Source organism: Eriocheir sinensis, chromosome 8 (assembly GCF_024679095.1).
Source record: "Eriocheir sinensis breed Jianghai 21 chromosome 8, ASM2467909v1, whole genome shotgun sequence".
NCBI lineage: Eukaryota > Metazoa > Arthropoda > Malacostraca > Decapoda > Varunidae > Eriocheir > Eriocheir sinensis.
Window position 1 is genome coordinate 14365203 of NC_066516.1, and position 27101 is coordinate 14392303.

General features: G+C 41.1%; 1 protein-coding gene across 5 annotated transcripts in view; it reads left to right on the top strand.

Moving 5' to 3' along the window:
* The window catches only part of LOC126995580 (inositol-trisphosphate 3-kinase A-like), a 142916-nt gene that overhangs the window by 97409 nt on the left and 18406 nt on the right, over positions 1-27101 (top strand). For all 5 annotated transcript variants that reach the window (XM_050855258.1, XM_050855259.1, XM_050855260.1 and 2 more), the window contains exons 3-4: positions 3625-3727; positions 7395-7519. In XM_050855258.1, the coding sequence (XP_050711215.1) occupies positions 3625-3727; positions 7395-7519 (228 nt within the window). The remainder of the gene's footprint in view (positions 1-3624; positions 3728-7394; positions 7520-27101) is intronic.

Consider the following 27101-nt stretch of genomic DNA (forward strand, 5'->3'; position numbering starts at 1 on the left):
GGGAATCAAAAGACAGATAGATAATAAGAAAGGAAGAAAAAGTAAAGAAAAGAAAATAGGAAAAAATAGGAAATGTAGTCAAAATGAGGGAAAAGGAAAGAAATAAGAAATAATAATGAGAAAAGAAGAAAACGTAAAGAAAAATAGAAGTAAAGAGCTAAATGTATGTAGTCAAAGTAAACGAAAATAAAGAAAGAGAAAAGAAAGATAATATGAGAGGTAAGAAAACAAAATAAAGATATGAAAGTAAAAAATTAAAGAAAAATAAAGAGCAAATGTAGTCAGTGTAAACGAAAAGAAAAAAAAGAAAAAAGCCAAATTAGAAAAAAGAAAAAGAAAGAAAGAAGAAAAAGATAACACTAAAAGAAAAAAAAAAGTAAAGAAAAGAAAGAGAAAATGGGAATAAAGAGCAAAGAAGACGTCTCGTTGAACTTAATAAAATGTCATGAACTTCTCTTTTCCTTTTTCTTATTCTCTTTACTTTTTTTTTCCTTTGTCTCGGTAATATGATGAATGGTGACTTTTGCCCCTCGTAACTTCATTAGAGAGAGAGAGAGAGAGAGAGAGAGAGAGAGAGAGAGAGAGAGAGAGAGAGAGAGAGAGAGAGAGAGAGAGAGAGAGAGAGAGATGGAAGGAAGGAAAGATGGGAAGAAGGAAGGAAGGAAAGAAAGAAAAAGGAAAATAATGAAAGAGAGAAAGAGAAGGAAAAAGAGGAAGAGAAAGAAAAAGAGGGAGAGAGAAAGAAAGAAAAAGAGAAAGAAAAACAGAAAAAGAGAGAAAAAGGGAAAAAAGGAGAGAAAAGAGAGAGAGAGAGAGAGAGAGAGAGAGAGAGAGAGAGAGAGAGAGAGAGAGAGAGAGAGAGAGAGAGAGAGAGAGAGAGAGAGAGAGAGAGAGAGAGAGAGAGAGAGGCAGTGGAGCAAAGAATATTCATTTGTCACCATATATTTTTTCTCCTTTCCGCTTACTGACTCAGCTGACGATAATTTACCAACCTTTATTTTTTTTCTATTCATTCACTTATTTTATTCTTTATTTATTTATGTATCATTTTATGTATAGCTTCCTGAAGTTGAACCCAAAAAGGAAGGAAGGAAAGGAGAGAGGAGGGAAGGAAGAAATAAAGATTGAATGAATGAAAGGAAGAAAGAAAGAAAGGAAGGAAGGAAAGGAGAGAGGAGGGAAGGAAGGAAGAAAGAATGAATGAATGAAAGAAAGAAGGAAAGGAAGGAAAGGAGAGAGGAGGGAAGGAAGAAAGAATGAATGAATGAAAAAAAGAAAGAAAGAAAGGAAGGAAAGGAGAGAGGAGGGAAGGAAGAAAGAATGAATGAATGAAAAAAGAAAGAAAGGAAGGAAGGAAGGAAAGGAGAGAGGAGGGAAGGAAGAAAGAATGAATGAATGAAAAAAAGAAAGAAAGAAAGAAAGGAAGGAAGGAAAGGAGAGAGGAGGGAAGGAAGAAAGAGTGAATGAATGAAAGGAAGGAAGGAAAGGAGAGAGGAGGGAAGGAAGAAAGAATGAATGAATGAAAAAAGAAAGAAAGAAAGGAAGGAAGGAAAGGAGAGAGGAGGGAAGGAAGGAAGAAAGAATGAATGAATGAAAAAAGAAAGAAAGGAAGGAAGGAAAGGAGAGAGGAGGGAAGGAAGGAAGAAAGAATGAATGAATGAAAGAAAGAAGGAAAGGAAGGAAAGGAGAGAGGAGGGAAGGAAGAAATAAAGAATGAATGAATGAAAGAAAGAAGGAAAGGAAGGAAAGGAGAGAGGAGGGAAGGAAGAAAGAATGAATGAATGAAAGAACGAAACGCAAAAATAAATACTTCGCCATATTCATACGCGGAGACAGAGTGGCAGAAAAAACAAGTAGCCGTTTCTTTTAATTATATACTTTTTTTCCCTCGGCAAGCTACCTGGCCACCTGGGGGGAGAAGGACAGACAAACAGACACAAATATAGCGACAGAGACGTTACGAGTTTCAAAAGAAGGAAAGAGACAGATGACAAGACAAGCATTTTTTTTATTTTATTATTATTATTATTATTTCTTCATCATTTATTCCAAACGTGTGTATTAAAAGAAGTGTTGAGAGACTAACCTAGCAATTTTTTTCTACATTTTTATTCGGTTTTGCGTTTTGATTTTTATTGTTTGTTTGTATTCAACCCTTCTATAATTCCTTCCCCATCTGTCTCTCTCCGGCATATGACCACAGATGTTGCGCCGACTAAACGAAACTTTCCAACTTGTATTCAACCCCTCCCACCCCCCTTTCATCCTCACCCTCCCTGAACCACCCCTCTGAGTCCCGCTTCCTTACCCCCCCACCCCCCTTTCATCCTCACCCTCCCTGAACCACCCCTCTGAGTCCCCCTTCCTTACCCCACCCAGAGCCTCCACCTAACCCCCTCTGCCCCTCTTGAAGCCCCCCTTTATACATTGCGTCTGTAGAAATGGTGAAAGAGAAACAGAGATGGACACACTTCTAATTCATCCTATCCGTCTTTTTTTTTTTTTTTTTTTTTAACTGAAGGAGGCAGGGCAGCACAAGGGCAAAAAAAAAAAGGATAAAGAATAGAAAGGAAATAATATAAATAGCTCATGAAAAGATTGACACACACACACACACACACACACACACACACACACACACACACACACACACACACACACACACACACACACACACACAAATATTTAAAGTTAAGAGACAGAAACAAATGACAACTATTCCTTCCTTCCTCTCTTTATTTACGTTTCTTTACTTTCTTTACTGTTTCTTAGCTATTCCTTTTTTTTTTCCGCAACGAAGAAAACCACAATCACACACACGGACGGGCGGATTAAGATATCGAGATAGGAACAGAGAGAGGGAGAGGGGCCGAGATAGGAACAGAGAGAGAGCGAGAGGGACCGAAATAGGAACAAAGGGAGAGGGAGAGGCGTTTCTTTGTGTTGGTTTACTGTTTGTGTTCCTGTTGCACCCACCCAACTAGTGAGGAGAATGATAAACACACTCACACGAACAGATAGAAAGAATGTTAAAGACAGAAGTAGACAGACAGGCTTTTAATTTTTGTGTTTCTTTTACTAAGTCTTGTGTTTCTGTTTGTGTTGCAGGCGAAGAAAATTACAAACGAACACGTACATAAATAAATAAAACGACAAACAACCAGACAAGCCCTTAATTTTTGTGTTTCTTTTACTAAATCTTGTGTTTCTGTTTGTGTTGCAGGCGAAGAAAATTACAAACGAACACGTACACAAATTAATAGAACGACAAACACATTTAAACTCAGACAAACAAAGACACAGGCACTTAATTTTTGTGTTTCTTTTACTAAATCTTGTGTTTCTGTTTGTGTTGCAGGCGAAGAAAATTACAAACAAACACGTACACAAATAAATAGAAAGACATTTAAACTCAGACAAGCAAATACAGACAGGCACTTCATGTTGTGTTTCTTTTACTAAATCTTGTGTTTCTGTTTGTGTTGCAAGCGTAGAAACTTACAAACACACTCAAATACAAAAATATATATAGAGAGACTGACATTTCGAGATAGAGGCAGAGACAGACAGGCATTTCTTTTTGTGTTTCTTTTACTAAATCTTGTGTTTCCGTTTGTGTTGCAGCCGTCCAACTGGCGCAAGGTCCGCAACATTGTGCAGTGGACCCCGTTCATCCAGACGTACAAGAAACACAAGTACCCCTGGGTGCAACTTGCCGGCCACCAAGGTGTGTGTGTGTGTGTGTGTGTGTGTGTGTGTGTGTGTGTGTGTGTGTGTGTGTACCCAGGTGTATATCGTTTCCTAGTATACCTTTTCCAGCTGTGTGTGTGTGTGTGTGTGAGTGTGTGTGTGTGTGTGTGTGTGTGTGTGTCCAGGTGTATACAGGTGAAAAGTGTTTCTTAGTATTCCATATCCGGCTTTGTGTGTATGTATATATGTGAGTGGGTGTGGGGGGGGGGGGTGTACAGGTGTGTGTGTGTGTGTGTGTGTGTGTGTGTGTGTGTGTGTGTGTGTGTGTAGGTGTTTTAAAAGTGAACCAAGGTGTAACGGGGATAGGAGGGCAATTCTGTGATGTGGCAAAGTTATATAAGGTAATAGTAGTAGTAGTAGTAGTAGTAGTAGTAGTAGTATAATGAAGGAACAATAGCAGAGACAAATAGGAGGAGGAGGAGGAGAAAAATGATGAATAATAATTTTAAGATATATGCATTTGAGTAGGAGTAGGAGGAGGAAGAATAAGGAAGAGGAAGAGGAGGAGGAATAAGTAAGAGGAGAAGGAGGAGGAGAAAGAGGAAGAAGAATAAGTTAAGAGGAGAAGTAGGAGGAGGAGGAATAAGAAAGAGGAAAAAGAGAGGGAATAGAAAGAGGAAGAGGAGGAAGAGAGATAAGGAGGAAAAGGAGGAGGACGAAGAAAGAAAAGAAGAGGAAGAACAAGAAAGAGTAGGAGAAAGAGGGAGAAATAATAATAAGTACAAGACGTCACTAGAAGAAAAATATGTAAGATAAACGACGAAGAAAGTATGTAAGGAGATGGAGGAGGAGGAGGAGGAAGAGGGGGAGGAAAAGGAGAACAAGGAGGAAGAGGAAGAAGAGGAAGAAGAACAGATGGGAGTTGTAAAGAGTAATGGATGAGGAGGAGGAGGAGGAGGAGGAGAAAAAGGTGGAGGAACATAAGGCAGTGGAAGTTAATGAACGGAGGAGGAGGAGGAGGAGGAGGAGGAGGACACAAACTTTCCGATTGACTGAGCATTACTAGGAGGCACAAAAAAAAAAGCAAGAAAAACTGCACCCACTTATCTCCACCATTCCTCCTCCTCCTCCTCCTCCTCCTCTGCTTCCACCTTCCTTGTTTTCGCCTCCATACTCTTGTTATTTTTTTTTGTCTCATTCCTTCAAATAGTAGTAGTAGTAGTAGTAGTAGTAGTAGTAGTAGTAGTAATAAAAAGGTTCAGCTGCTTGAGAATACTTACGAAATAATTACTAATACGTATTTGAACCCGTGTGTGTGTGTGTGTGTGTGTGTGTGTGTGTGTGTGTGTGTGTGTGTGTGTGTGTGTTAATCGAGATAAAGATTTAAAGGTTATCTAATCTCAACCGTCGTCATAGATTACGAAATATATGTGTCAGAGAGAGAGAGAGAGAGAGAGAGAGAGAGAGAGAGAGAGAGAGAGAGAGAGAGAGAGAGAGAGAGAGAGAGAGAGAGCGGGGGGGAGGGAATACCATTATAACTTCAATACTTTCCTTCCTTCCTTCCTTTTTCAACAACAACAACAATATAACAAAAAACGCCTTCATTTCTCCTTTTCCTATCTTCGTTGCCTCCTTTTTTATCCTTTCTTTCCTTTCCTTTTTTAACTTTTTTTCTCTACTTTTTCCTTCTCGCTCCATTTTTGCTCCTGTTCATGTTTCTCTCTCTCTCTCTCTCTCTCTATCTATCTATCTATCTATTACTAAATAAATAAACTAAATAAATAAATAAAGATAAATAGATACCTGACTAACTTACTTACCTTAACTACCTGACTGACTTTTAACTAACTAACAAAACAAACAACACAACAACAACAACAACAACAACAACAACAGCAACACCCAAACTTTCTCATCAACACCGACATGGGCGAGAACAACACCGCTAATGACAGCAATTAAGCGAACTAATGACCGTGTGATTTCTCTCCCCTCTCCCCCCCCCCCCCCTCTACCTAGCGAGGCTCTCCTGCAGGTAACTTACGTAGCAGGAGCCTATTAGCGCACCTGCTGGTAGTTGTAGTGGAAGTTGTAGTAGTTGTTGTAGTTGTGGTGGTATTAGTAGTAGTGATAGTGATGAAAGTAGTAGTAGTAGTAGTAGTAGTAGTCGTAATAGATGTGATGGTAGCTGTATTGTAGAGATATTGTAATGAAAGTAGTTGTAGTAGTAGTAGTAATAGTAGTAGTAGTAGTAGTAGTCGTAGTAAATGTGATGGTAGCTGTATTGTAGAGGTATTGTAATGAAAGTAGTTGTAGTAGTAGTAGTAGTAGTAGTAGTCGTAGTAGATGTGATGGTAGCTGTATTGTAGAGGTATTGTAATGAAAGTAGTTGTAGTAATAATAGTAATGGTAGTAGTATTTGTTGTTGTTGATGTTGTTGAAGTACATACCACATAAGTAAAATCAAAATCATGTTAAGCTTTTATGGGAAACAGTAATACTATGAAAAAGAAGAACAAGAACAAGAAAGAGAAGAACAGCAAGAAGAACAAGACGAAGAGGACGAAGAAGAACAAAAACAAGACGACAAAAAAACATCACCATCACTAAATAAAATCAAAATCGTGTTTGGCTTATATGGGAAACAGTAACAATATGAAAAAAGAAGAACAAGAACAAGAAAGAGAAGAACAGCAAGAAGAACAAGACGAAGAGGACGAAGAATAACAAGAACAAGGACAAGACAAGAAGACAAAAAACACCACCACCACTACCAACAACAAGAAAAAGAACAAGAACAAGAAAGAGAAGAACAGCTAGAAGAACAAGACGAAGAATAACAAGAAATAACAAGAACAAGGATAAGACAAGATGACAAAAAACACCACCACCACCACTACCAACAACAACAACAAGAGAAAGAACAAGAACAAGAATAACACGCAGAGATACAAGACAGGCTCAGTGATATAGAGAAATTCAGCTGTGTCCCAAGGCGGGCTGAAGTATGCGCCCTGTGAACACACCCGAGTCTTGCCTTATCTGGTCACACACACACACACACACACACACACACACACACACACACACACACACGTTCAAGGAGTTAGTTAGAGAAAAAATATATAAACTCCACACCTGAATTATTTACTGGCATGTTTAAAAAGAAAGATTAGCCTTAACGCTGAATATTTCTTGACACTATTTTTCTTTTATTCTCGTGTGTAACAGTTAGTATATATATTTTTTCTTCTGTGTGTGCTTTTGAAACTGGTTGTGTAGTGGTGTTAGGTAGGAGTGATGGTGCTGGTGGTAGTATTGGTGGTAGTAGTAGTGGTAATAGTAGTAGTAGACTTTAACGGGAAATAACAATATGAAGAAAAGAGGAACAAGAACAAAAGCAAGAGGAATAAAAGGAAGGAAAATAATAACAATAAGAAGATACAAGAAGGAAAAAAAAACGAAGACGAAGAAAAAGAACAAAAGTATTATTACTAGTAGTAGCGGTATGGTAGAAGTAGTAGTAGTAGTATGGTAGTAGCAAGTAAAGCTTGGGCGTACACTATAGCTACGCGTTGCCTTAGTGCTCATCTTCTTGTAGTAGTTGTAGTTGTAGGTGTAAAAATAACAATAACATCAATAAAAATAACATCAAAAGCTCTAACATCCTCACCTCCCTGCTCACCTGGCCCCCTCGTCCGCAGGTAACTTCCGCGCGGGCCACAAGCAGGGCACCATCCTGAAGAAGCTGTGCCCCGCCGAGGAGAAGGCGCTGGAGGCCATCATGAAGGACATCCTGCGGCCCTACGTCCCCAGATACTCCGGCGTGGTGAGTGGCTGTCTGTCTGTCTGTGTTAATTCTTTCCCTCACTCCTTCAGTTAATGCTTGGTGAGCTAGTTTGATTTTGTGCACTTTCTTTTTCTGTCTCCATTACTTTCGTTTTTCACATTATCTTTTTTTTTTTTCTCTCTCTCTCTTACTCCCTGTTTGTGTTATTACCTTCTCACTCCCTTACTCCGGTCGCGGCGAGTCAGTCTGTTTCTGTTCACGTTCTTTCTCTTAACTTTTACTTTTTCTCACTCTGTCTTTACTTTCTTCTTCACTCTCTTACTCCGGCGTGGTGGATGAGTCTGTCTTCCAGGGTTGGTTTGATTTAAATCAAATTATTTAAATCAAGTGATTTAAATCGATTTAAATCAGAGAAGAAAAAAAATCATGATTTATATCAAAATTAAATATACTGTATTTGAAATTATAAAAATGTTATATCAAGAGTAAAAATATAATGATTTAAGTTATATATATATATATATATATATATATATATATATATATATATATATATATATATATATATATATATATATATATATATATATATATATAAGGAAGAAGGAAGAACATGTGAAACAGTTGTACAGGAAAAGTATCAAGTCTACTTGTCCTGTACTGATCCTGTAGTGGTCCTGTAGCAAGTCAGGCACCAGTGAATCATTGCCATCTCTTACAAGAAAAATATTCAAAAGCATAAGAAAGACAGTAAGGTCTTTTTGTTGATAATAACAATAAAAGTAATTATGAAGTTTAATGAGCTTAATTCTTTTTAATGCAAAGTAACATGATTAAGTCTAATTTCTTATTAATATGATCAAAATTTGACAACATATAAATAGACAAGTTGGCAACTTATGATATTTATGGCTACTTACGATTTTATGTGAAAAACTCATCTTGGGTAATGTATACTAACCTATGCTTTCATTTAACATTTGCCAAGTTTAATACAAGAAATGGCCTCATAAGACTGAAACAAATAAACAGTGGAAACAAACAATGAGTAATGAAAAAAAAAATCATTAAAATAAAAAAAATCGATTTAAATAAATAAAAAATCCGATTTAAATCAAATAAATCGATTTTTTTTTTTTTTATGATTTTTTTCCAACCCTGGCGTCTTCATTCGTGCGTGTCCTCATTCTTTCTCTCTTACTCCCGGTGTTGTGAGTCACTCTGGTCCTGTGTGTGTGTGTGTGTGTGTGTGTGTGTGTGTGTGTGTGTGTGTGTGTGTGTGTGTGTTACTCCCTTGCTGCGTGTGGGGGTGTTGGTCTGTTTCTGTGTCTGCTCTTTATCTTGGTCGCTTCCTCCGGTGTGGTGAGTCACGGTGAGTCACGGTGAGTCACTCCGGTGCTGTGTAGACCGTGGGTGAGCCCGTTCGAATTCAGACTATATATAATTACCGTTTTCTCTCATACACTCCATTCATTTTTTCATATTTACTTCATTTATTCTCTTCCTCTCTTCGATGCCTTCTTTTTTATCCTTTCTTCCTCACCACTTTATTATCTTTTCCTTCCTTCTTCCTTTCTTTCCTTCCTTTTTCTATTTTTTTTTCCTTTCCAATGTTTCCTGACCTTTATCCTCTTTTTTTACTTCTCATTTTCCTTCTTTTCCTTCTTTTCCTACTTATACTTCCTTCTTTTTTATCCTTTCTTCCTCACCACTTTATTATCTTTTCCTTCCTTCTTCCTTTCTTTCCTTCCTTTTCTATTTTTTTTTCCTTTCCAATGTTTCCTGACCTTTATCCTCTTTTTTTACTTCTCATTTTCCTTCTTTTCCTTCTTTTCCTACTTATACTTCTCTCCTACTTATACTTCTTTCTTACTTATATTTCTTTCCTTTATTTCTTTCCGTCCTTTCTTTCTTTCCCTCCTTTATTTCTTGCCTTTCCTTATCTTCCTTTATTATGCTCCTTCCTTTATTTCTTTCCTTCCTTTGTTTCTTTCCCTCCTTTATTTCTCGCCTTTCCTTATCTTCCTTTATTTTACTCCTTCCTTTATATCTTTCCTTCCTTCCTTCCTTCCTTGTCTTTTCTTCCTTACCTTGCCTCCCTTTCTTCGCCTTCCTTCCATCCTTGCCTCCTCCTCCTCCACCTCATCCCTAGCTTGCAGGCGTAGACGGAAGACCATCCTCCCAGCCGTCTCCTGTGAAGACGGATCACATGTGCTTCAACGGATCAAGGGTCAACACCAAGGTTAACATAAAACTGGTGGGTGACAGCATTGTTAGAGAACAACTGACTGAGTTCTGTGGACGAAGTATCAAGAACAGAAGACGCTACTGTATTCCTGGTGCAAAACTACAAGATATAGAAGAAGCGGCAGACCTCGTCTCAGACCGCACGGAACAGGACACACTCTTTGCACGCTGGCACGAACAACGTTCAAACAACGCGCACGGAGGAAATTATAGCTGACTACCGACGAGTAATCCGCCGCTACAAGGAGAAGTCGCGCCACATCATTGTCTCCGGGATTCTTCCGAGAATCAACGCCTTCACAGGCTTCCACAGAAAGGCGTCGAACATCAACAACAGATTGAAGCACCTCTGCCAGGACGAGGAAGTTTCGTTCGCAAGTCAATGGGATCATTTCTATGATATACCTGACCTTTTCCGTCCTGACAGTCTTCACCTCAATGCGATTGGCTCAGCACGGCTTGGTAGGTTTCTGAACGAGGAGGTACTTTTGTACTCAAAAAACTCCGAGCGCGGGAGGGGCACCCAAGTATCGTAAACAACCAACCAGTAGGGACCGCTCATTACACACCAAGGCCCCCGACAGAAAACAGAAGCAGACACCGGACTACTGTGCCTCGAAGCGTTGAAGTCAAGAAGGACATTTCTCTCCTATACACCAACTCGCGGAGCTTAATACCCAAACGAACCCTAAAAGATGAAAGTGACGTACTAACACAGGACAGTAGACAAATGGTCGAAATCCTAAACAGGAACTTCGCGTCTGTGTTCACGGTCGAGAATACCCAGTCCGTACCCGAGAGTCCTTCCCCACCGATGGGAATCACTCCCCTAGAAATTGGCACAATCGACGAACGGGATGTGATAAAGTACGTAGACAAACTCGAGACAAACAAGTCCACCGGACCCGACGACTTGTCACCCAGGCTGCTCAAGGAACTCAAGCAGCAAATCCTCAAGCCACTCACCACCATCTACAGTCTGTCACTACAACAAAACAAAGTCCCAAAAGACTGGAAACAAGCGAACGTAACACCGATCTACAAAAAGGGAGACAAAATTGGGGCCCTAAACTACAGACCAATCAGCTTGACCTCAGTGGCGGGAAAAATCCTCGAGATGATCATCAGAGACAAACTCGTTTGGTTCCTTGAAGACAACATCATTTCCGATGCTCAGCACGGTTTCAGGAACAAGCGCTCATGCTTAACCAATTTATTGGACTTCTTCCAAGGTATCTATGAAAACTGGGATAATCATATCCCCAGTGATATTATATATCTAGACTTTCAGAAAGCCTTTGACAAAGTGCCACATGAAAGACTCCTCAAGAAACTTAAGTCGGCGGGATTAGGCGACAATCTGACAGCGTGGATCATAGACTGGCTCACTGAAAGAAAACAACGAGTTGTACTCAACGGACAGGCCTCCGAGTGGCTCCCGGTCACAAGTGGAGTGCCACAGGGATCAGTGCTGGGACCCATACTTTTCATCATATATATCAACGACCTAGAACTAGGATTGAAATCCAATCTTTCAAAATTTGCCGACTACACAAAGGTGGGTGGGAAGGCCCTCACAACGGCAGACTACGAAATTATCCAGAGAGACCTGGACCAGATCATTCGTTAGTCAGAAAAATGGCAAATGTTCTTCAACACTACCAAATGTAAAGTAATGCATATCGGATCCAGAAACAGCAACCACACACACCACATGGGTGGCGAACCACTACATGTTGTGCAAGAGGAAAGAGACCTCGGGGTCACCATCAGCAGTGACCTGAAACAAACAAAACACTGTAAGTCCGCCTGTAAGAAAGCCAATACAATGCTTGGGTTCATATCGAGGAACTTCGAATACAAGACGCCGGGAGTTATGTTATCCTTGTATAATTCGCTGGTAAGGCCCCACCTGGAATACGCCGTGCAATTCTGGTCTCCTAATTACAGGAAAGACATTGAATTACTTGAGAGAGTACAGCGCCGCGCCACGAAGATGATACCATCACTGAGGACGAAACCCTATGAAGAACGACTCGAGCGACTCTACCTTTTCATGTTGGAAAAGAGACGACTGCGGGGAGACATGATACAAGTCTTTAAGTACCTGAACAACCTCAGCAACGTTGATCACTCCAAACTCTTCACGCTACAAACTAACCTGAGAACAAGAAACAACGGAAAAACAATTCAAGCAAAGCGATGCAATACCGACATCGGCAGGAGTTATTTCTCGAATAGAGTTGTTCGCCACTGGAACAGCCTTCCTGCAGAAGTGGTTAGCGCAGAGACCATCAACTCCTTCAAGAAACGCATTGATCGCCACTTTGCTGCATCGGGAGTGAACTGAACGTTCCCAAGAGTAGGTACACAAGTGCTTTAATCCTTCACTGCAAGCCACTCCTATGGCAAGCGGATTGATTAAATCACTGAACGCAGGCAGCCTAGTAATGAGCCAACAGGCTTTGTGCTGCCTGCTAGTCCATGTTTTTCCATGTTTCCATGTTTTTCCCTTCGCTTCCATTCCTTCCCTTCGCTTCCTTTCCTTCCCTTCGCTTCCTTTCCTTCCCTTCGCTTCCATTCCTTCCCTTCGCTTCCTTTCCTTCCCTACGCTTCCTTTCCTTCCCTTCGCTTCCTTTCCTTCCCTTCGCGTCCATTCCTTCCCTTCGCTTCCATTCCTTCCCTTCGCTTCCATTCCTTCCCTTCGCTTCCATTCCTTCCCTTCGCTTCCATTCCTTCCCTTCGCTTCCTTTCCTTCCCTTCGCTTCCTTTCCTTCCCTTCGCTTCCTTTCCTTCCCTTCGTTCTCAACACCACACTCAGCATTGCCACATTCCGCGCTATCAATCAATCGTGTACCCTGAAAGCTGACCCGCCCCTCTTCGTTGTCTGATCCACGTCGGTTTGGGTTGCGTCATGTTCCGCCGTGCCCACAGATATGCCTTACGATAATAATGATAATGATGGTGATGATAATAATAAGTGTTCCGGTCATTCATTGTGGTGGGAATGTATATATATATATATATATATATTTTTTTTTTTGGGGGGGGGGAGGGGGGAAAGACGAAAACTCAAAATTATCGGCAATATCGGTTCGAAAACTCATAATTATCGGCAATATCGGTTCGAAAACTCATAATTATCGGCAATATCGGTTCGAAAACTCGTAATTATCGGCAATATCGGTTCGAAAACTCATAATTATCGGCAATATCGGTTCGAAAACTCATAATTATCGGCAATATCGGTTCGAAAACTCATAATTATCGGCAATATCGGTTCGAAAACTCATAATTATCGGCAATATCGGTTCGAAAACTCATAATTATCGGCAATGGGATAACTAGTGACATAGGTAAATTCGCAGATGACACCAAAATAGGACGCACTATTAGGGCAGGGGAGGATGCTAGAGCACTGCAGGAGGATCTCAACAAACTGTCAGCTTGGTCAGAGAAATGGCAGATGAATTTTAACATCACCAAGTGTAGCGTACTTAGTGTAGGAACACGCAACCCATTACACGGGTATAGTTTAGACTCAACAGCGATAGGCAGGTCTGAGTGTGAAAGGGATTTGGGAGTGTTAGTGAACTCTGACCTAAAACTAAGGAAGCAATGTATTAGTGCGAGGAATAGGGCTAACAGGGTATTAGGCTTTATTAACAGGACGGTAACCAACAGGAGTGCAGAGGTCATCCTCAGACTCTATTTAGCGTTAGTTAGGCCACACTTAGATTATGCTGTCCAGTTTTGGTGCCCACACTACAGAATGGACATCAACTTGTTAGAATCAGTTCAGAGGAGGATGACCAAGATGATTCAGGGGCTGAGGAACCTCCCATATCAAAATAGGCTGAAACATCTAAACTTACATTCACTAGAGAGACGAAGAGTGCGGGGAGATCTGATAGAAGTATTCAAATGGGTCAAGGGTTACAACAAAGGCGATATAAGTAAAGTACTGAGAATTAGCCAACAGGATAGAACTCGCAGTAATGGATTTAAATTAGAAAAGTATAGATTTAGGAGAGATATAGGCAAGCATTGGTTTAGTAATAGGGTGGTGGGGGAATGGAATAGACTCAGCAATCACATAGTTAGTGCAGGGACGATAGCTTGTTTTAAGAGTAGACTGGATAGCTACATGGACGAGGACGACAGGTGGCAGTGAGGTGTGGGTGCAGTAAGGTGACGGGGTGCTGGATGCGTGCCTTGGTACCGCCGGTATAACGAGGATCAAGCCTCTACCTGTAACCCCTGTAACTACACCTCACCCACCGTGAGTAGTGGGGGGGGATTCTGGAGCTGCCCTGTGTAGCCCACCCGGCCTCTTGCAGTTTCCCTATGTTCTTATGTTCTTTCCTTTTCCCTCTCCTTCCTTCCTTCCTCTCTTCGTTTCTTGCATACTTACTTTCTTCATTCTTTCCCTTGATTTTTTTCTATATTTTTATCGTTTCCATGCTTTCCTCTTTTCTCCATTCATTCATTCATTTACTCACTCTTTCCTTTACCTCGTTGCTCTTTTTCTGCCAGTCACTCAAAAATTAGTCAGTTCACATATCTGTCGTAATCCGAAGTTTGGTGAGTCACTCTGTAGCTCGTAATCACTGACTGGCTTACTCACTCGTTCACTCCTTTACTCACTCGTTCACTCCCTTACTCGCTTGTTCACTCCCTTACTCACTCGTCCACTCCCTTACTCGCTTGGTTATAGTTATTTTTTTGTGGTGGGGGAGTAATAAATTAATGAATGAATGAATGAGTGTAAATAAATAACAAATAAGGAAATGAATAAAAGTAAGGAAACGAGTAAACGGAGGAGTGAATAAATAAGTAGATAAGTAGATACAAGAATGAGTAAATAAAAGTGTGAGTAGGAAGAGAATGAATAAAATAATGAATAAGCAAACAAATGAATAGATAACTTACTCACTTTCACTCACTCACTTTCGCTCTTTCACACACCCAGTCACTCGCTTACTCACACTCACACACTCACTCACTCACTCACTCACTCCTTTCGTAACTTCCTGGCTTCGTTTACGACTCTTCCTTATTCGGTTATTCTTTCTATCTATTTGATCGTACTCTCTCTCTCTCTCTCTCTCTCTCTCTCTCTCTCTCTCGTTAAGTGGCTCAATTTTCCCATTAGTCGATCGGTCATTCGAGCGTTTTCTCATTTCCTTCTCTCTCTCTCTCTCTCTCTCTCTCTCTCTCTCTCTCTCTCTCTCTCTTTTGTCATTTATCGTTCATTCACTTTATCGTTCATTCACTTTCTTACCTCTCATCTTTCCTCCCTCTCCCTCCTTCTCTCTCCCTTCCTCTCCTTTTCTCCCTCCTTCCCTTCCTCATTCTCTCCCTCATTCTCCGTCTTCCTCCCTTCTTGACCGACCCTCTTGATATAATTCAATCCATACACACACACACACACACACACACACACACACACACACACACACACACTATTCGTTTCTCAAGTGATCTTATCTGCGTAGGAAATAATAGATGATGCGTGTGTGTGTGTGTGTGTGTGTGTGGTATGTCAGAGAGAGAGAGAGAGAGAGAGAGAGAGAGAGAGAGAGAGAGAGAGAGAGAGAGAGAGAGAGAGAGAGAGAGAGAGAGAGAGAGAATTTGCATTTGACAAGTACATTGCATTTGCATTAAAATTTGCTAATGGTAAAAGCAGCAGTAGTAGTAGTAATAGTAGTGGTAGTAGCAGTAGTAGTAGTACTAGTGGTAGTGGTAATGGTGGTAGTAGTAGTAGTAGTAGTAGTAGTGGTGGTGGTGGTGGTAGTAGTAGTTATTGTTGTTGTTGTAAATCTCGTAGTAAGAAAATAAAACTATAGGAAAGAATGAATTAATGAATATAAAGTAAAGAATAGGTGAATAAATGAATAAATGAGGAAATAAATAAAAAAAAACAAGTAAACAAAGAAACAGATAAAAGAATAGATACGTAGATAAATAAATACATGACAGAATAAATAAGACAATAAATGGGAAGAGAATAAATAAAAACAATAAACAAACAAATAAACAAAAAGACAGACAGACAACTTCAGGCCCATTCCCCAACGCTTTAAATGCACGAAGGGAAGTGAATCAGTCTGTCTGTCTGTATTTGTCACTCTCAGGCCCTGTGGAACGAGCCGAGGAGGAGGAGGAGATTGAGGAGGAGGAGGAGGAGGAAGAGGAGGAGGAGATTGAGGAGGAGAAGGAGGAGGAGGAGAAAGGGTTAAAAGGTGGAGGGTATCAAACTCGGTATGCCTCCTCCTCTTCTTCTTCCTCTTCTTCTCCTCCTCTCCTCCTCCTCCTCCTCCTCCTCCTAAAGCTTTATCGGTTATCTTACGTCAGTTGAGCATTGGTATTTAGTCCGCTTGAGAGAGAGAGAGAGAGAGAGAGAGAGAGAGAGAGAGAGAGAGAGAGAGAGAGAGAGAGAGAGAGAGAGAGAGAGAGAGAGAGAGGCGCAACCATAGCATTTATATAAGCCGCCCTTTCATTAAGTTAATAAGAGAGAGAGAGAGAGAGAGAGAGAGAGAGAGAGAGAGAGAGAGAGAGAGAGAGAGAGAGAGAGAGAGAGAGAGAGAGAGAGAAGGGGGGGAGGAGATGTGGAAGTTAATAGCAGAGGAGTGGAATGAGTAACGAAGTAAGAAAAAGTAAATAAAACGAAATGTAAAAAGAAAAACAACGATGATAAATAAGAAAGAAAAAGTAAAAAAGTTGAATAAATAGAAAAACAAAAACAAAACAAAAAACGATGAAACGCGACACAAAATGAAAAGAGGAAGAAAGAGAAAGATGATAAAGACGAGACGAAGAAAAAACAAAATAAAAAGATAGAGACGAGAGAATAAACGTCAATTACAGCAAAAATAAGGGAAGAGGAAAAAAAGAGGAAAAAAAGAAAAAGAAAGGAAGGAAAGAAATGAAGGGAAGAGGATTCGACAATGAAAAAAGGAAGGAAGAAGAGGAGGGAAGAAATGAATTAAAAGAACGGGAACAGGAAAAGAAAGAGAGGAGAGGGAAAGAAGAGAGAAGAAACGAATTATGAAAAGAGGGAAAATAGGAAAGTAAGGAAAGACAGAGAGGAGGAAAAGGGAAGAAAGGAATAAATAGAAGAGAGGGGAATAGTTAAAGAAAGAGCAGGAAAAGGGAAAGAGAGAAGAAATTAATGAAAAGGAGGGGAATAAGGAAGGAAATAAAAGAAGAGGGGAGGAATAGGCACAAAAGGAACGGGAACGGGAAGGAATTAGGAAAAGAAGGAAAGAAGGAAAGGAAAAAATATAAAGAAAGAAAAAGAGAAAATAAAAATATAGAAAAAGGAAAGAGGAAAAAAAGGAAAAATATAAAGAAAGAAAAAGATGAGAAAGAAGAAAAGGAGAAAACGAAAAAGCATTAGGTATGGGTAAGCGATTCCACACACACACACACACACACACACACACACACACACACACACACTACAAGCCGTTATTCAATTATATCATCGCATCGCATCGCCATAAAAGGAGAAAGAAAAAGAGCAAAAAACGATATCGAGAGAGAGAGAGAGAGAGAGAGAGAGAGAGAGAGAGAGAGAGAGAGAGAGAGAGAGAGAGAGAGAGAGAGAGAGAGAGAGAGAGAGAGAGAGAGAGAGAGGCCGCCAGGTGTGTTGTTTAGAAGCGACACCTGTTATATGCCTCGTGTGTGTGTGTGTGTGTGTGTGTGTGTGTGTGTGTGTGTGTGTTGGGTTGTTTATGTATCTTTGTTCTGCTCAGTTTTCAGAGAGAGAGAGAGAGAGAGAGAGAGAGAGAGAGACCTCAATTTAGAGTGGACCAAATACTGGGTTCTCTCTCACACTCTTTTAAGGAGAGCTTGGCGGCAGTTTTTTATATTAAGTTGATTGGTGGTGAGAGAGGCGGAGGAGAAAGAGGCGGAGGAGGAGGAGGAGGAGGAGGAGGAGGAGAGTAGTCGGGAAGAAAGATTGGAAACATGAAAGTGAGTGAAGAAAACTGAAAGAAGAAAATGTAAAATGGGGAGGAAGAGAGGAGAGGAAAGAGGAGTAAAGGGAAGACATGGAAGGAAAGAGAGGAAGGAAGAGGAAAGAGGAAACTATGATTGTATGGGGTAAAGAGAAGGAAATTAATGAAAAGGAAGGGAATAATGAAGGAAATAAAAGAAGAGGGGAGGAAGAGGCACAAAAGGAACGGGAACGGGAAGGAATTAGGAAAAGAAGGAAAGGGAAGAAAAGAAAATAGTTTAAGGAAAGAAAAAGACGAGAAAGAAGAAAAGAAATAAAGGAGAAAACAAGGAAATTGAAAAAGAAGAAAAGAAGGAAAGGGAAAATGTAAAGAAAGAAAAAGAAGAAGAAAAGGAGAAAACGAAAAGGCATTAGGTATAGGTAAGCGATTACACACACACACACACACACACACACACATGGAAGAAAAAATAATATGGGAGGAAGATAAGACGTAGAGGAAGAGATGAAGAGAGAAGATAAAAATGAGAGGAGAAAATAAGGAAAAGAAACGCTGTATAATTAAAACAGAAAATAATGAGGAAGAGAATATAAAACTGGAGAGGAATAAAGATAAAAATTAATACAGGAGTGGGAGAGAGAGAGAGAGAGAGAGAGAGAGAGAGAGAGAGAGAGAGAGAGAGAGAGAGAGAGAGAGAGAGAGAGAGAGAGAGAGAGAGATATTAACCACCCCATATTCTCCATAATATTAACCCCAATTATCATATCATCCACTTCCCTAATGAACCAGTTTAGGACACGTATGGTAATGTAATGGATGTTCTCCCCTTGATGATGATGAGAGAGAGAGAGAGAGAGAGAGAGAGAGAGAGAGAGAGAGAGAGAGAGAGAGAGAGAGAGAGAGAGAGAGAGAGAGAGAGAGAGAGAGAGAGAGAGAGAGAGAGAGAGAGATTGAACTTTCATGGGAACTTCTTGAGAGACTTTATGGATATTTGACTGACTGACTGACTGACTGGCTGACTGACTGACTGACTGACTGACTGACTGACTGACTGACTGATTGGCTGAATGATTGGTTGACTGACTGACTGACATTGGCTGACTGAGTTGCTGACTGACTGGCTGGCTGACTGATTGGTTTGTTGACTGATTAGATTGTTAACTGGTTGGCTAGTTTACTGCTTGCTGACTGGCTGACTGACTGATTGATTAAGTAACTGGCTGAGTCATTGGCTGGCTGACTATCTGGATGGCTAACTGACTGACTGACTAGCTGCCTGACTGGGTGAGTGGCTGGTTGACTGACTAGTGGACTTTCTGATTGACTGACTGGCTGAGTGGCTGGTTGACTGACTGGTGGGCTTTCTGATTGACTGACTTGTTGGCTGACTGACCGGCGGAGTGGGTTGTTGATTGACTATCTGGCTGACTGGTTGACTGACTGGCTGGCTGATTGGCTGACTGAGTGGCTGACTGGTGTGTGATTATCGTCGGAGTCTCACTAATGATATTGACTTATTGCCGCCCAAACCAGTCATTAGGCAGGAGGCGAGGATAGGCTTGGCTTGGACAGGACTACGGCGACTTGCTAAGGGGGGGAGGGGGGGAGAAGGAGTGCAGAGGGGTGGGGGGAGGGAAGGACTGGCTGGTGTAGAAGGAAAGAGGGAGGGAGAGGGAAAGATAAAGGGAGAAGGTGAAAATGGGAGAAGAAAATATGGAAAAGAAAGTGTAATTAAAACGAAAATGAAAGAAAGTAGGAGGAGATAGAGATGAAGGGGAATGGAGAGAAAAAAATGAATAAAGGAACAGGAGAGAGGGAGAGAAGAAAACGTGAAGGAATGAGAGAGGGAAGGAAGACTGGAAAGGAACTTGAGGGAAAGGAGGGAGGGGAGAAAGAGTTGTGGGAAAGAAAGGAGGAAGGAAGAGTGGGTGGGAAAAAGAAGGGAAGGAAGAGGGGATGAAAAAGGAAGAAAGTGAGGGTGAAGACTGTAGAGGGACAAGGGAGGGAGGCAAGACGAGGTGTAAAGAGGAGGAAGAGAAGAAAGAGGGAGTAGAGAGAAGGTGGAAAGGAAGAAAGAGGAGATGAAAAGGGAAGAAAATGAGGGTGCAGACCTTAGAGGGACAAGGGAGGGAGGCAAGACGAGGTGTAAAGAGGAGGAAGAGAAGAAAGAGGGAGTAGAGAAAAGGTGGAAAGGAAGGAAGAGAGGATGTCGAGGAAAGGACGAAGATAAGGTAAAGGGCAGTGTTTGAGGAAGAGAGGGAGGGAAGAAAGGACGTTAAGGGAGGAAGGAGAGGAAGAGGGAAGAGGGAGTGTTGAGGGAGGGAAGAAAGGATGTTAAGGGAGGAAGGAAAGGAAGAGGGAAGAGGGAGTATTGAGGGAGGGAAGGAAGAAAGGAAGGGAAGTGGGTGCAAGCGACCATAGTTGTTGTAGTTCTTGTTAATGTTGTTGTGGTTGTTATCAGAGAGAGAGAGAGAGAGAGAGAGAGAGAGAGAGAGAGAGAGAGAGAGAGAGGTATGTAAGCACCGGAAATCATAAACTTGCTATAAGACTGACAGACAGGCTTACGTGGGCTTGCTCGTGTTGGTCCACCCCCCTCCCCCCACCTAAACAAGCCCCCCCTACCTTCCCCTCCCCCTCCCCCTCCCCCTCCAAAGATTGCTCCCTCCCCCTCCCCCCGACACACGGCCTGATAAAGGGACTCAGCACAATAGAGTCTACCTCACCTTAATTAGATATACAGTTACACCTTTCCTTAAATATATACAGGTATGCACACGACTTTCATTTCTTTTTCTTTCACCTGTTGTTGTTTTTTTCTATTTTTATTTATTTTCTATTTCTTTTTCATTCCTTTTTCGATTTTTCTTCTTTGTGTCTTTTTCGTCTTTTTTTCATTTTTCATTTTTTTTCATTTTCATTTTTCATTTTCATTTTTTTCATTTTCAGTTTTCATTTTTTTCATTTCTTTTTTCATTTTCTTTTTCATTTTCTTTTTTTTTTCTTTTTTTCATTTATTTTTCGATTTTTTTCTTCTTTAATTTCCGTTGTTTTTTTTTTTTTTCTTCTCTTCTTTTCTTCTCTTCTTTTTCTTCTTCTTCCTCGCGCGTGGCCTCGGTGCTCATCTCCGTCGCAGGGTAACGCTCTGCCGTAAACTATCAAGAGAAATCAATCAATCAATAAATAAATAAAAACATAATAAATAAACAAATAATAAAAATGAACTTGAGTAGGAGCGATAACGACAACTTAATTTTTTTTGTTTTGTTTGTTTGTTCTCAACCACCGCTCAGGGCAAGGTAAAGGGAGTTAGCAATGGTAGTGTGTTGAGGGGAGGGGGGGAGGGGAGGACTGGCTGGTGTAGAAGGAAAGAGGGAAGAAGAAAAAAATCGAAAAATAAATGAAAAAGAAATAGAAAAATAAATAAAAATAGAAAATTAAAAAAAAATTTAAAAAATGAAAATGAAAAAAAAGAAATGAATAAAATGAAAACTGAAAATGAAAAAAATGGAGAAGGGGTGAAAGTAGGAGGAGAAACACAAGAAAAAAAAAAGAAAAGCGTCGGGCTCATATTCTCAAACATGTCTGGGTTTACACGCCCACACCCACATCTGACAAGGCTTTCGTCGAGGTGGTTGTGAGTATCTCCGTGGGTAGTTTTACGAGCCTAGCGGTAGTTTGACAAGACTTCTACTGCATTATTGTTTTCTTTTTTTTTTACGCCCTTGAACTGTCTCCTCTGCTGTAAAAAAATAAAAATAAAAGAACGGGAAAGCAAAACTCGTACGCTCATGAGAACCCGAATAAGTCAGTAAGTCAATAGTCTGTCACAATCACAATCAATCCGTTCCTGTCAGCGCAGTAAACAGAGTGACTGACAGACCGACTGACTGGTGACACCCATAAACTGAGGTGCTACACGACGTACCACACACACACACACACACACACACACACACACACACACACACACACACACACACACACACGCACACATCGCTCAGTGGATCAAAGCTCTGCCCTGAGGTTCCAGCCCCGCTCAGGCCGATTTTTATTTTTTCCTCCACTGATAAGGAGCGGTTACTGTCCCCCCTTGAGCAATGCGATGGGGTGTGTGGTGTGTGCAGGTCATACCAGCACCCAGAGATCGACTATAATGAGCCTCGCTGTAATCGGGAGAGTACTGGCTGGCGATGACGTGTCCAGCTCGTGATCAGGCCTTGGGGAATGACACACCCGCCATAAAAAAATAAATCGTTATGCGCAAGTCTTTTTCCCTCCCGTGCTCATTTGCCTTAACCCGTCCGCTGCGATTGACACGGATTTGGCCTTCACTGGTAGCCTGGTAACATATAGTCCAAGGTCTTTCTCTGGCTCTGTGGTGGATAGTGTGGTATTGGTATGCTGGATATCCCCTCCCAAGGTGCAGGACTTTACATTTTTCTTCACTGAATTGTAGCAGCCACTTTTTGTTCCATTCCTGTAGCTTGGCGAGGTGTTCTTGTTGGAAATACGCATCCAAGGGTTAAGAAGGATAGACGGAAGGACGAGAAACAAGGCAAACAAACCCCGTAACTCATAAGAAAAGATAAACAGAAAGAAAACTATGAATAAAAAGAAGGAAAAAACTACAGCATTCGTAAACTCATAATCCCAAGAATGTCACCCACTTCTCCCCTCCCCCCCCTCCTCCCCTCCACGTCACCCCGAACTAAAAAAAAAAAAAAAAGAAAGAAACTCGATTAGCCTCAAGCCCATCTCTCGTTTCCTCTCGTCCCATCCCAGGCAGCCTTTATGTAAGTGATTGTTAACAGCAGAGCCAAGGCAATTAAAACAAACACACACACACACACACACACACACACACACACACACACACACACACACACACACACACACACCGGGTAACGCAAGAATGTTCCCCAGAACTACCATCGTCCCCTCAAACCAGCCAGGTGCTCCCGGTGCTCATTAACATGCCCCTCACGCACAGGTATGAGGGAAGACCAGTTAATGATATGGTGGTGGCGGTAGAAATAGTAGTAGTAGTAGTAGTAGTAGTAGTAGTAGTAGTAGAAGTAGTAGTAGTAGTAGTAAGAGGAGGAGGAGAAGCAGTAGTATTAGTAGCATTAGTAACAGTAGTAATAATTGTAGTAGTAGTAGTAGGAGGAGGAGGAGGAGAAGGAGGAGGAAAAGCAGTAGTATTAGTATAGCATTAGTAATAGTAGTAATAATAATAGTAGTAGTAGTAGTAGTAGCAGTATCTTGAGAGTTGTTGTAGTAATAATAGTGGCAGCCGAAGTAGTAGTAGTAGTAGTAATAGTAGTAGAGGAGAAGGAACGGTAGTAGCATTAGTTATGGTAGTCGTAGTAATAATAATAATAATAATAATAGTAATAATAATAATAATAATAATAATAGAACAAGAAGAAAGAAAAGAACAAGAATAAGAAAAACACGCTTACACGCAACTTTTACCTTCGCGAATGTCACTAATTAAACCTTCCTTTGATTGAAATTAAGCCACAGCCGTTACCTTTCTCCCCAGGTGTGCTGATTGACTCATTAACCTGCGTGCCACTGTCGGAAAGATGACCAGTAAAAAAAAAAAGTAGAAATCCACGTATCCCCAGGTCAAGCTTAGATCAAGAGAATGTTGACAAAAACCAGTAATCAGCCACACTTACCTTTCTCCGCCAGGTGCGTCCCTACCGTCTGATTAACCTGTAAATCAGAGAAAGGTAAACAGCGACAGGTGAACGCCACTCGCTACCTGTACACAAACTTAGCTGATAAAGATGTCGCCAAGAACATGTGATTAGGGACTGTTACACGCGATTAGGAAAGTAAACACAACCACGACCTTAGAACATAAGAACGTAGGAGTCTGCAAGAGGCCGGTAAAGGGATATGATGAGATTTTTTTTATATATATAACTGTCCAAAACTCACGTGATTTATAGTTCACATTTCCTTTATAGCCCATTTGGTGGTAGCGCGTCTGACTAGGCACCACCTCCGCTGTTCAGTGGTTAACGTGGTTCGAATCCCGTCCCTGGCATTTTTTTTTTTTTTTTTTTTTACAGCAAAGGAGACAGCACAAGGGCACCCAAAAAAAAAACAGGAAACTACAATAAAAAAAAAGCCCGCTGGTCGATAACTGGGCACCTGGGGAAACCTGGAGAAGATAGACTGTGTAGGAGCAGCGAGAAGCGGGCTTTTTTTTATTATTATTGTTTCCTTTTTTTTTTGTGCCCTTGAGCTGTCTCCTTTGTTGTAAAAAATAAAGCATAAAACATAAAAATAAAAACCGCATGTTACACTGGCTCTGTGTCCCGGGGTAATTGATATATAAAAACAAAAAAAAAAAAAATAAGTGGAAAAAAGTATATGCCAATGTGCTTAGGTTAGGTTAGGTTAGGTTAGGTTAGGTTAGGTTAGGTTAGGTTAGGTTCCCTCCCACCACAGGCTCAAAGGCCCAACGAGACGTCCACGCTCTGCTATAGCGTGTGCCCCAACTGTACCTGCGTTTTGCCTATACCTGGACACGAAGGTACAACTGGGACTCATTAGTAATACGATAATGATTGATATGATAGGATTGGTATGTTTTTCTTTTTCGACTTTTTTTTTTCCTTGTGTCCATTAAACTATATCATTAAGATTTCACTGTTACAAAATTTCATTCGTTTTGTTTTCTTCTTCTTTTACGTTTATAATTTTGTGGTGGCCTCTTTTTTGTGTGTGGCGAGAGGGCAACGGTATATTTTTCAACTTTCACTGATGTGCAAATTATGGAAAGTTTTCGCTCTTTTTTGCTGTTTCTTTGTTTGTTTACAAGGTGGACGATTTGTTTAGGGTGGGGGGAGGGGGAGGGCAGCCTGTACATTTTCCCGGCACTTATCAAAACCTATAAATCACGGGGAGGAATTAATCAGAAGAAAAACAAGAAGAAAATTTAAAAAGCCGGTAAAAAAGTTAAAATTAAGAGTATCACCCCAAAACAAACTCCTAATCAGTCACACTTTCCCTTTTCTCTTCTCCAGGTGTGCAGGTTTTGGTTTGCTCCCTAATTTAACTAAGCTTTGACTCACTCACTGACAGATAAACTAACAGAAAGACAAGTGAACTATCGGGCGCGCACTCGAGGTTAGACAAGTAAAATGTCAACAAACAAACAAACAAACAAACAAACACACGCCCGTACAATCAGTCAGTCAGCTCACAGAAGGGAAAGGTTAACTAGAAAAACACTAACACGAGGAGAAAGGAAAGTGAAGAGGGAGATGAAGAGCGAAGTGAAGAGAGATAACGAGGGAGATGAAGAAGAGGGACATAAAGGAGGGGTAATAAGCGGACACAGAAGAGAGAGGAAGGAAGGAGATAAAAAGGAAGCGAAGAGGGAGATGAGGAGCGAAGTGAAGAAAAGAGGGAGATGAAGAAAAGGGATATAAAGGAGGGAAATAAGCGGACACCGAAGAGAAAGAGTTAGGGAGAAGGGAAGATGAAAAAGGGGGAGATAAAAAGGAAGCGAAGAGGGAGATGAGGAGCGAAGTGAAGAGGGAGATGAAGAGTGAAGTGAAGGGAGAGAAAGAGGGAGATGAAGAAGAGGGATATAAGGGAACGGACACAGAAGAGAAAAAAAGGGAGGGATAAGGGAAGATGAAAAAGAGGGAGATAAGGGAGAGACGCAAAAGACGAACACAGAAAAAGAGGGAGATAGAAACGTATGAAGGAAGCTAGGAAGAAGGAGAAAGACAAAGATGAGACAGACACATGCTTGAAATTAACAAATGGAGGTGACAACTTGGTGGAAAATGGATAGGAAGGAAGAAAACATGGAAGGAAAACAAACATGGCGGAGGAGAATGGACGAAAGAAGGATACATGCTAAAAGAGGATGTGGAAGAATAGACAGACAGACAGACAGAAGCACGCGCACGGAGTTAAATGTAATTGACGGGGAGGAAAGATAAATATGTTGATAGTAATGCATGAAATAACACAATAATGATGATGGACGTGGAGATAAAGAGAGAGAGAAAAAAAGACACGGAAAACGGTGAAGCGGAACGAAGGAGAGAGAGAGAGAGAGAGAGAGAGAGAGAGAGAGAGAGAGAGAGAGAGAGAGAGAGAGAGAGAGAGAGAGAGAGAAGCATTAATAAAAACAAATATGAAAGACTAAGGTAAAATGACAAATAAGCTTGGAAAGAGAGACTCAAGGTGTAAGAAGGAGGAAAAGAAGAACGAAAACAAGAAGACTGAGAAGAAAATTATGAAAAAGGTTGAAAAGTAAAGAGAAGAAAATGAATGCAAAAAAGAAGAAAATTAAAAGGGTGAAGAAGAAGAATTACCCAAAAGTCACATTAAAAACAGAGAAAGAAACCCCCCCCCTCCAACACACACACACACACACACACACACACACACACACACACACACACACACACACACACACACACACACACACACACAGAAACCTAACCACCGCACGCAGGCTTTTTTTTTTTTTGTGTGTGTGTGTGTGTGTGTGTGTGTGTGTGTTGCGTCTCCCTTGTGTCGAGTTCTTTTTGTGTTGCGAATTTTTGGTGTTTCAGGTTTTTCTTTGCGACCTTTTTTTCTGTTGCGGGTCTTTCTTTTTTATTGCTATTTGTTTTTTTATTTGATTTTCTTTAGTCGATTTTTTTATTTTTTTTTTATTTTTTTTATTTTTTTTTTTCTTGGAGCTGCCGCCTTTCCTAAAAAAAATGACATTCCTCCCGATATTGACCTCACTTTTAACCACTCTTCTAAGCTTTTTTTTTTATTTTATTTTTTTTTTTTAGGAGCAGTGATTAACGGGCTTCTTTTTCTCATCATGTATTATACCCTCGAGCTGCTTCCTTTACTGTAAAAAAATGCTCTTGTTAGGAAAGGGGGAGGGGCTTAGAAAACGGGGAGGGGCTTATTTGCCATGTTAGTCTGGACAGTATACAGAACCCCCTCGTCCCAGGTCACTTCTGTTACTTGTACCTGCAGTCTCATCGCCAGGTGTTCCCACGGGATGCTAATTAACCTGCCAGATGGGTGGGTGAGGGGGTGAGTGAACGGCTGAGGAGGTGGCGAGGTGACATGTGCAATCTAACCCCCCTCCCCCCTCTCCTCTCACCTCACTTACCACCACCCCATTATCTCCCTTGTCATATCTCTCTCTCTCTCTCTCTCTCTCTCCTCATCATCACCTCTCCCCTATACCCCCTCCCCTCCCCCACTACCCCCTTTTCTCTCCTCGTTCCCTACACCTCCTTCTCCCACATCATCTTTTCCTTACTCCCCCTCATCCTCATGCACTCCACCCCCCCTTCATCACCTTTCCCTTGCCCCCCCTCATCACCGCATACATAACTCTTCCTCTCATCACCTCTCTACCCTCT